We start from the raw sequence: 10,634 nt of genomic DNA on the forward strand, positions 1-10,634 counted from the left end.
GAGCATTTTTCTTGAATTTGAGTTGTAGCCTGGTGCTTCCCTAATAAACCCCATAATCTGTGAGTTCTGTGTGGCCACTGCACTGAATTATCGAACCCAGGAGAGAGGTGGTGGGTGCCTTGGGAGGAACGGTTGGTGAAAGGGCTGGAGGGAGGCAGCATGTCTGGCCTTGCAGTAATAGGCCTTGGATTACTGCTGGTAATCCTGCCTTCCCCTTGTAGGGTTAGAGGAGGTCAGAACATGTGGCCTCCTTGTCGTTTTTGCACATATGAAGTTCCAACCCAGTACTTAGCACTGGCACGGGCTCAACAGTATATGTGGAAAGAAAAATTAGGTACTATTGCTTTTTATAAATTTGTAAAATTTATGAAAATGTAGCTTTCTAAAAAGCAGCAAGAGAGATTATGCATATCCTTTGAATTTGAGAAATCCTTAACACTTTATACCTCACTTTTTAACAGAAATAGTTTCCTTCTATCTATAAAACCCAGAAAATAATCACTGCCATGTTACATTAAAAAGGCAATTAAATATGTAACTGAAACATATTATTAAAACACTTTGCCTTATACTATAGTTGGCAGACTTAACTATGGAGAGCTGGAACTGAATCCACAGCAACTGGATATGCTTTTCGGTTTTACCAGACTTTATGCAAACTGAGGTCAAGCATTAAACATCCCTGTGTCTTTAACACTTCAATAATAAGTAAGTGTCTGAGATAACAAAGTTTTGAAGTTCAAACTGTTGGAATCCAACTCACAAGGCCAAGTTGTACCTGGTCTGCACTGACCACAAAGGTAGTACAAAAGTATGTAGGACTGGGGTATTTTTTCTTGCCACAAGCAGAGGCCAGTGGCAGGTTCTACCTCCTTGGTTTCTTATTCTCTAATTGACATTGTCCTTCCTGTCAACATACATCCATACACTGATAACCTGCCACTGGCCTCTGCTTGTGGCAAGAAAAACCACCCCAGTCTTGCACACTTATGCACTACTGTCTAAGTAGTGTTGATCAGGTACAGATAAACAGGAAAGCTTAAAAATGAATTTTTTCCTAAAATCATCCACCTGACTTTAATTACTATTTAATGAAAATCAGCTATGCAGATTAGGGGCAATGAAGAAGAGGACAATGGTGGAATTGCCCTCAAGCACCTTAACTTAGATAACTCAACACGCATTTACAAGATCTTACTAAGTGCTGAGAACTGTGAACTAGATCAACAGTTCTGCAAGTATGGTCCTAGGACCAGCAGCATCAGCATCACCTGTGAATTTGTCAGGAATGCAGAATCTCAGTACCACCACCTCAGACCTGCTCAATCAGAAACTCTGGGGGTGGAGCCCAGCAATCCAGATTTTAAACAGCCTGTTGCAATTCTGATGCACAATGAAGCTTGAGAACGACTGAAGGAAGTATGAGGCTTTAATAAGTTTATATAGAATTCTGAATACCAGGGCAGACATTGCATGTTTAAATGCTGTTTATCCTCCCAGAAGTAGTCCTTTTGCATAATGCTGAGGATTCACAGGCAGAGTGTCTAAACCTGGTAAATGCCATCTCTCCTCTCAGAGAAACTGGTGAGCCAGGACAGAGAAGACCAGGATCACTCCTAATTTACCCGGAGATGCAGAGTTGCGTGCATGTGGTGCATCTAAGTGTGCTCTTCTGGCTCAGAGCCCTCCCTTACTACTAGGTTCTGGGCTGGCCTTTAACAGAGATACCCAGTCAGGAGAGCATGATGGATTCTCCTAAGCTTAACTACTGCAATTAGTTCTTTTAGAATAAATACTTCAAACAAACTATAAAAAGTATGAGAAAGCGTATTTTAAGTAACTTACTTCATTAAATTAACACTCACAAGTATGGCAATATAAAATTGGATGGAAATGATTTTAGAATTTCTAACTTCTGAACCACATAAAATAATTAACTTACTGTGACAGAATCAAGCCTCTGTTTTACTTGCTGCATCTTCAGCAAGGAGTTTGCAGTGTGGACAGATTCATCAGTGTGAAAAGAGCTTTGATAGGGCAGCTTAGCATGAGTGCATAATGCATCTTGACTTTGGTGTATTCCAGGTAATGGGAAGGTTCCACTGTAGCATTTGAACATTTCAGCCTCCTGCTGGACAACTGGACAAATGAATCCATAAAGAGTTCAAATCACTACAGGAAGACCATAATCAAATCATTGAGCCATGAAATTATAGCATTCAACAAGTGATTAGAAACTGCTAACACTCTCATACATTTTACATATTGGGTATTAATGAAAGAACATGATTGCCAAAATGTGAAATTATTAAACACTCTATAACAATAATGAAGGAAACATAATAATTTCACAGATAATTTCATTTCAAGCAGTATTATAATTAAGCCTCTAAGCTCAAACAGTATTTCAGTCTCAAAAACATAACAAATCAGAAGGACAGCCTAGTTTTAAGTATGACTTTATGCTCTTAGGTGTCGTCGAGTCGATTCTGACTCACAGCGCCCTCATGGGGCAGAGGAGAATTGCTCTACAGGGTTTTCTAGGCTGTAATTTTTATGGAAGGAGCTCTGGTAGCATAGTGCCTAAGCATAAACCCACCAGCCACTCCCTGGAAGGAAGGTTGGGCAATCTACTTCTGTAATGATACCACCTTGGAAACGCAAGGAGGGGTTGTCATGAGTCAGGTCTGACTCAACAGCACATAATAACAACAACAAAAAAAAAAACAATTTTTATGGAAGCAGAATGCCAGGTCTTTCTCCTGTGGAACCACTGGGTGGGTTCAAACTGCCAACCTTTTAGTTAGTGGTCAAACACTTACTCATCTGTGTCAGGGTTCCTCATATGTATATAAAAATACAGTAGAATCAAAGGCATAATATAGTAAAACTTAATGGCAATAATAAAAGTTAAAAATAATTATTCATAAATTTATCTCCTTAAAACTATTTTTATATTTCTATCTCCCCTTTTAATCCTCATCCACATGTATATTTTCTGTGTGTCCCTTGGTGATAGAAACAGTGAAGTGCTCGAACTGGCTGAAACTCAGCTGCCTCTCGGAAGACAGGCCTGGTGATTTGTTTCCAGAAGGTCACAGGCTTTTAAACACTATGGAGTAGTTCTACTCTGCACCCATAGAGTCACCATGAGTTGGAATCAACATGACCACAACAAACAACATCATCGTCAACAATTACTGAATATTTAGAATGTTTTCTGTGCTTTTCCTTACTATAGACAATGTATCCCAAGTATCTTCACAATTTGTTTCTTAAATTCTTAAATTTGGATGTTATTCCCTAGAGTTGAATAGATTGCTCAAAGGGTGAATGTTTGATGATGATAATGATGATGATGATCTCAATAACATCTGCACAATTTTTAGGACACTTATACATATATTATCTCTACCATTATCTCATATTGTTGTTGTTTTGTTGTTGTCGTGTGCCGTCGAGTCGGCCCCAACTCATAGCGACCCCTCTTTGGGTTTCCGAGGCAGTATCACTACAGAAGTAGGAATGCCCAACCTTCCTTCCGAGGAGTGGCTGGTGGGTTTGAACTGCCAGCCTTCTGGTTAGCAGTCAAGTGCTTTAGCCATTATGCTACCAGAGCTCCTATAATCATTTAAAATAAATGAATTTGATAATATTTTCTTCCTGCAGAAATGTTCAGTTAGAACATTTCTGTCTGAATATACACTGGAGGAAAAAATACAATCATTTAAAAAGTATTTCCTTAATATGATCTTGAAACAGAAGACCTTTCTATGTAAAGGTAAAAAGGTAAAAAGAAGAAATTGTAAAGCTAAGATTCATAGCATGGAGTCAACAGATGAAAGTTCAGAGAGTCTGTGGACTGCTAAAGTTGCGTACGGAAGTATGAGTGTGCGTGCACAGATGTTTCTGGGAAGCAGAGCCGTAACTTTTATCAGAGGATTACATGAGTAAGAAAAGGTATTTAGTAATCATCGATTTAAAAAATGGACAGATTTTGTTATCAGGTATTTTAAAAGTCCTAGTTCACATAGGAGGAGCTCTGGTAGCATAGTGCCTAAGGCATCTGACTGCTAACCAGCAGGTTGGTGGTTCAAAGCCACCAGCCACTCCATGGAAGCAAGACTGGGCAATCTACTTTCATAAAGATTTACCGCCTCAGAAACACAACGGGGGTTACTATGAGTCAGAATTGACTTGATGACAGTGGGTTTGCTTTATTTTGGTTTTAGTTCAGCTAGAAAAACTACCATAATCAAAATTAAAAAGCAAATAATAGGTAAAAGGGTTCCTCCACTCCAACCAAGATAGAGAAAAAGAGATCAGATTTACCCTTCTACCTGAATCTACCAAAAAGTGGTAAAAAAGGAAGAAATAAAACTTTCTTTACAGATAGGACTGTCTATTCAGAGCAGAGACTAAGGTGAGACAAATGAGACATGTAGGGCGCAAAATTTAAGGAAGCACTCACTCTCAGGTCCTGGCTTTGCATCTATGTAGAAGATTTGATGAATCTAAAAAAATAAGCCAATAGAACTAATAAATGACTTTAGCAAGGTTGCTGGATACAAAATCAACTCACAAAAATTCACTGCATTTCTATATAAAAAGAATCAGAAATAAAAAAAATAACTTTTACAATGGCATAAAAATATATATTTAGGAAAAATATGATGAAAGATGTGAAAGATTTGTACACTGAAAATTACAAAACATTATATTGAGAGAAACTGAAGAACCACCTAGTAAGTGAAGAAATATATTATATTCATGTATTGGAAGACTCAATATTGTAAAGATATTCTCCCGAAATGATCTAGACGGAATCCATGCAATTCCAAGAAAAATTCCAGGAGATTGTTTTTGGAGAAACTGTCAAACCAATTTGAAAATCCACATGGAAATGCAAAGGATCTGCCAAAAAAAACCAAACTCACTGCTGTGGAGTTGGGTCCGACTTATAGTGACCCCTCCTTGGGTTTCTAAGGCTGTATCACTACGGAAGTAGATTGTCAAACCTTCCTTCTGCGGGGTGGCTGAGAGAAGCCAAAATAACTTTGAAAAAGAAAAAAGTTGGAGATATGTTACAATCTGACTTCAAGTCATATTATAAATCTCTACAGTAATTAAGGCAGTTTGAGATTGGCAGAAAGATAGACAAACAGATCAAAAGAACAGAATAGAGAACCCAAGATATATGAATGAGATGTCAACTCAATTAAGTGGAGAAAGGATAGTCTTTTTCAACAATTGGTACTTAGATATTCATATGAAGAAATGAACTCTGATCCATACTTTATACCATCTATAAAAGTAACTCAAAATGAATGACAAATCAAATGTAAAACCCCAAACCCTAAAACTTCTAAAGACAACACAGTAGAACATTTTTTGTGACCTTTTAAGGCAAAGATTTCTTAGATATAATATAAAATCCATAGAAGAACAAATTGACTTAAAAATATAAAACTTCTATTCTTCAAAAAGGTACTGTCAAGGCAATTAAAATACAAACCAAAGACTGGGAAAAAAATATTTGAAAATCATGCATCTGATAGAGCACATGGATACAGAAACAGGAAGAACTTGCAAAACTCAGTAATCAGAAAGCAAGCAAATATTTAAAAAATGGGCAAAACATCTGAACACAACTCACTAAGTAAGATGTATCAGATGCTGTTGAGTCAATTCCAACCCACGGCAACCCCGTGTGTGTCTGAGTAGGACTATGCTGCATAGAGTTTCTAATGTCAACTTTCTGGAAGCAGCTCAACCAGCAGGCCTCTTCTTTTGCAGCACTGTTAGGCGGACTTGAACTTCCACCTTTTGGTCAGCAGTCACCGTGCTAACTACTATACCACTCAGGGACTCCCAAAAAAGATAAACAGATGGCAAGAAAAGCACGTGAAAAAGTACTCAACATCATTAGTATTTAGAGAAATGCAAATTAAAACCATGGTGACACAGCACTATTCACCTATTAGAATACTAAAAATTTTAAAAGATAAACATCTACAATATGACATAGCCCTCTGACACTTAAGAAGTTTATTCAAGAGAAATGAAAGTATATATGACTACCTATACAAAGACTTGAACTTGAATTTTCATACTGGTTTTATCTGTAACAGATAAAAACTGGAAACAACCCTAATTGCTATCAATAGATAAGTGGATAAACTGTGGTATATCCATGCAATGGAACAATAATCAGCAATAAAAGGATGAACTACGGCTATGTGGTGAAACATAGATAAATACCAAAGTATTGTGAAAGTCAGACAAAAGAAAAAAATACACGGTATACACTGCTTCATTTACATAAAATTCTAGAAATTAGAAATTAATTCATAATAGTTTTCTAGAGGAAGACGACATGTACAAGATTACAAAATGGCACAACAAACTTTAGGATATAATGGATATAGCCATTATCTTTATTGTGGTGATGGCTTCACAAATGTACAAATATGCTTAGATTTATTAGAGTATATGACTGAAATATATACAAGTTATTTCATGTCAATTATACTTCCATAAAGCTGTTAAAAAAAAAAAAAGCTCACAACATACTGGTGATAGAAGGAGCTGATATTCTTAATACGCAAAAAGCCCCTGAAAAGATCAACTAAAAGATAAATTATCTAACAGAAAATGAAGGAGCTATGGTGGTGTAGTGGTTAAGGTATTTGGCTGTTAACCAAAAGGTCAGAGATTTAAACCCAACAGCCACTCTGCAGAAGAAAGATGAGGCAGTCTGCTTGCATAAAGCGTCACAGCCTTAGAAACACAATGGGGGTCACTATGAGTCAGAATTGACTCAATAACAGTGAGTCTGGTTTCTCTGAACAGAAAAATGAGCACACGATTCCTACAGAAAACTCACAAAAGATGGACTATGACCAATCAGAAGTTTAATTTAATCTCACTAATAATGAACCACCACTCCTCTGTCAGTTTGTCATTATGTTCTGGCTTGCATGTTGCTGTTCTGCTGGAAGCTATGCCACTAGTATTTCAAATACAGCAGGGTTACTGTGATAGTTAAGGTTGAGTGTCAGCTTGGCTGGGCCATGATTCTAAGTGGTTTAGCAGTTATGATGTAATTATCCCCCATGATGACATATGATACAATGTAATCACCTCCACAACGAGATCTGCTATGAGCAGTCAGTCAACTGAAAGGGAGTTTCCTTCAGGGTGTGGTGTGCTTCCAATATATATGCAAAAACTCTCGGAAAGCGTTCTGGCTTTCTGCTGCATGTGGATCCTGCATCTGGTTCCTCATTAGTTCTGGTTCCTGGCCTTGATTCAGTGGCCTGTCATAGTGCTTGTTGATCTTAGGAGTACTGCCTTCACCACCTGTGAATAAACAGCCTGCCCTCTTACCTGCCATTCTTGGATTTGTCATCATCTGAAGCCAGCAGCTACCTGTACTGCCTATCAATCTTGGATTCATCAGCCCTTGCAGCTACATGAGCCAGGAGAAGCCTCCAGCTTGACATCTCACTGACACACTTGTTGTTGTTGTTGTTGTTATGTGCCATCGAGTCAGCCCCGACTCATAGCGACCCCTCCTTGGGTTTCCGAGGCAGTATCACTACGGAAGTAGGATTGCCCAACCTTCCTTCCCAGGAGTGGCTGGCGGGTTTGAACCGCCAGCCTTCTGGTGAGCAGTCAAGTGCCTTAGGCACTATGCTACCAGAGCTCCTCACTGACAGACTTAGGACTTGCTAATCTCTACAACTGTGTGAGATACTTCCTTGTGATAATTTTCTCCCTCTCTATATATCTAGATAAGCTTCACTGGATTTGCTTCTCTACAGAATTTAGTCTAAGACAATCATCATGGTGGACAGGTTTCAGCAGAGCTTCCAAACTCAGAAAGACAAGGAAGGAGCACCTGATGATCTATTTCTTAAAAAACTGTAAAAATCATATGAATAGAACTAGAACACTGTCAGAGAGAATGTCAGAAAATAAGTCCCTCAGGCTGGAAAGCACTTAAAATAAGACTGAGGAAGAGCTTACTTCTCAAAATAGAGTCAACCTTAATGACAAAGATGGAGTAAAGCTCTTGGGACCTTCATCTGCTGATATGGCATGATTCAATATGAAAATAAACAGCTCAAAACATCTATTAATGATCAGAATGTGAAATGTATGAAGTGTGAATCTAGGAAAATTTTAAGTTCTCAAAAATGAAATGGAATGCTTCAAGATCAGTATTCTAGGGATTAGTGAACTGAAATGGACTGGTACTGGCCCTTCTGAATCAGACAATCACATGGTATACTATGCCAGTAATGACAAACTGAAGTGGAATGGTGTTGTAGTCATCAACAAAAAGAATATTTCAAGATCTATCCAGAATGCTATAAGTGATAGGATAAAATCCATACACTTACAAGGAAGACCACTTAATATCACTATTATTCAAATTTACATGCCAACCACTAATGCCAAAGGTGAAGAAATAGAAGTTTTTACAAACATCTGCAGTCTGAAATTGATCGAACATGTAAACAAAATGCATTAATGGTGACTGAAATGCAAAAACGGGAAACAAAGAAGACAGATCCACAGTTAGAAAATATGTCCTTGGTGACAGAAATGATGCTGGAGAACCCATGATAGAATTTTGCAAAACCAATGACCTACCATTGGAAATACCTTTTTTAATACATGGACCCTGCCAGATGGTATAGTGACTACATGTGGAAGGAGGTGATGGAGAAGCTCAATGTCATCAGTCAGAACAAAGCCAGAGGCCAACAGTGAAACAGATCATCAATTGCTCATATGAAAGTTCAAGCAGAAGCTGAAGGAAATTGAAACAAGTCTATAAGAACCAAAGTATGACTGTGAGTACATCCCACCTGAATTTAAAGACCATCTCAAGAACAGATTTGACACATTAAACACCAATGACCGAACACCAGAGATTTGTGGGATGACATGGAGAACAATATACATAAAGAAAGTAAAAGGCCATTAAAAAAAAAAAAGGAGAGAAGGAATAGACCAAAATGGATATCAGAAGAGACTCTTAAACTTACTCTTGAACACAGAGTAACTAAAGTGAATGGGAGAAACCATGAAGTAAAAGAGTTTAACAGAAGATTTCAAAGGGCAGCTTGAGAAAACAAAATAAAGTATTATAATGAAATGTAGAAAGACCTAGAGCTACAAAACCAAAAGGAAAGAACACATTCAGTATTTTGCAAGCTGAAAGAACTGAAGGAAAAATCAAGTCTAAAGTTACAATATGGAAGGATTATATGGGCTAAATATTGAACACAGGAAGCATCAAAAGAAGATGGAAGGAATACAGAGAGTCATTGTACCAAAAAAAACTGGTCAATATCCAGCCACTTCAGGAGATAATACATGATCAAGAATTGATGGCAGTGGAGGTTCCGGCAAGATGGCGGACTAGGCAGAAAGACTGCACAAACCTCTTCAACAAAGAAAAGGGAAACCAATTAACACAGACACAGAAGATAATCGTGGACCCCTGAGCCTTGAAGGGGAGGATACAGAAGTGGACTAAACCCCAACTAGCAGAAGAATTTGCATGAAAATATCAAAAAAGGAGATAGACGGAGCTGCAGTCTGGCAGCGATCCTGATGGCACAGACAGCTTGGAGATTCCTGAGTGGTCGTAGGACCTAAGAATTAACCTTAAAAATCAGCCTTGCTAGCCGGGACTGCACAGAGAACTGCTCTGCTGGCTGGGGAATAAACGGAGAAGATGAAGAGAAAGGGGGACTGAGCTGTGGACTTTTACCGTCCAGAGGGCGCCGTCATTTTGAAGGTTTAAAAACGGCTTGACTATTTTGGATATTTAAAGAGACAGCGAACTCACAGATTCCTGGGGCTTAAGAACTCGTTCTGCTTTCCAGCAACCCCAAGGTCACTCCGGACCTGCAAGACTGAAAAGGTACCACATTCCTCTTGTTACTCTTATACCCCACACCCGCTTGGTGAACGGAGGCGTGGCCATCCCCCACTCCCACCTACCTTCTGGGCCCATAGTAATTCCATCACAGTCTGTGTGCTCAGATGGAGCCTGGGTGCCCTGCCCTGTTCTCCACCAATTTTTTTTCCCTTTTTTTATTTTTTTCTTTTTAGCTTTCCTTTTTCTGGTGATTAGTTTGCTTGTATTTGTCTGTTTTAAAACAACTATTATTATTAATACTTTTGTCCTTTCTACTATTATTCTTAATCTTCCCCTCCCAGGTCCTAGTTTTCAGCATTTTTTCTTTTCCCTGTTCCTGGCTGAAATTTTTTTAAGTTTTTTTTTCTTTTTCTACTTTTTTTCTCGTGATTAACCCCATTCCTTGTTTTTCTTTTTGCATTTTTCTCATTTTTTTTTCCTTCATTATTCTCCTTCTCTACTTTTTTCTCTTAGTGCCCTATCACCAGACATTGCAGGTTTTCTTGTTTTTTCTTCTTCTTTTTCTCTTTTTGGTTACTGTTCCTGTATGATTACATGGTGTGTTTTTCGTCCACAGGCTTTTAGTTTTTTGATGATTATTCAATTGTAACTTGTGTCTAACTAAGTGGGAGACAACAACAGTCCCCATAAGACACAACTACACCCACACTTCCTGCAACTTCACTTACTGAGC

At 38.3% G+C, this 10,634-nt stretch overlaps 1 protein-coding gene across 1 annotated transcript in view; it reads right to left on the reverse strand.

The window, feature by feature from the left end:
* The window catches only part of AHI1 (Abelson helper integration site 1), a 345,247-nt gene that overhangs the window by 219,586 nt on the left and 115,027 nt on the right, over window positions 1-10,634 (reverse strand). Inside the window, 1 exon segment of the mRNA XM_042782719.1 lies at window positions 1,943-2,139. Coding sequence (XP_042638653.1) covers window positions 1,943-2,139 — 197 coding nt within the window.

This window comes from Orycteropus afer, unplaced genomic scaffold (genome assembly GCF_000298275.1).
Source record: "Orycteropus afer afer isolate SDZICR_OR568_19922 unplaced genomic scaffold, OryAfe1.0 scaffold00428, whole genome shotgun sequence".
Lineage (NCBI taxonomy): Eukaryota > Metazoa > Chordata > Mammalia > Tubulidentata > Orycteropodidae > Orycteropus > Orycteropus afer.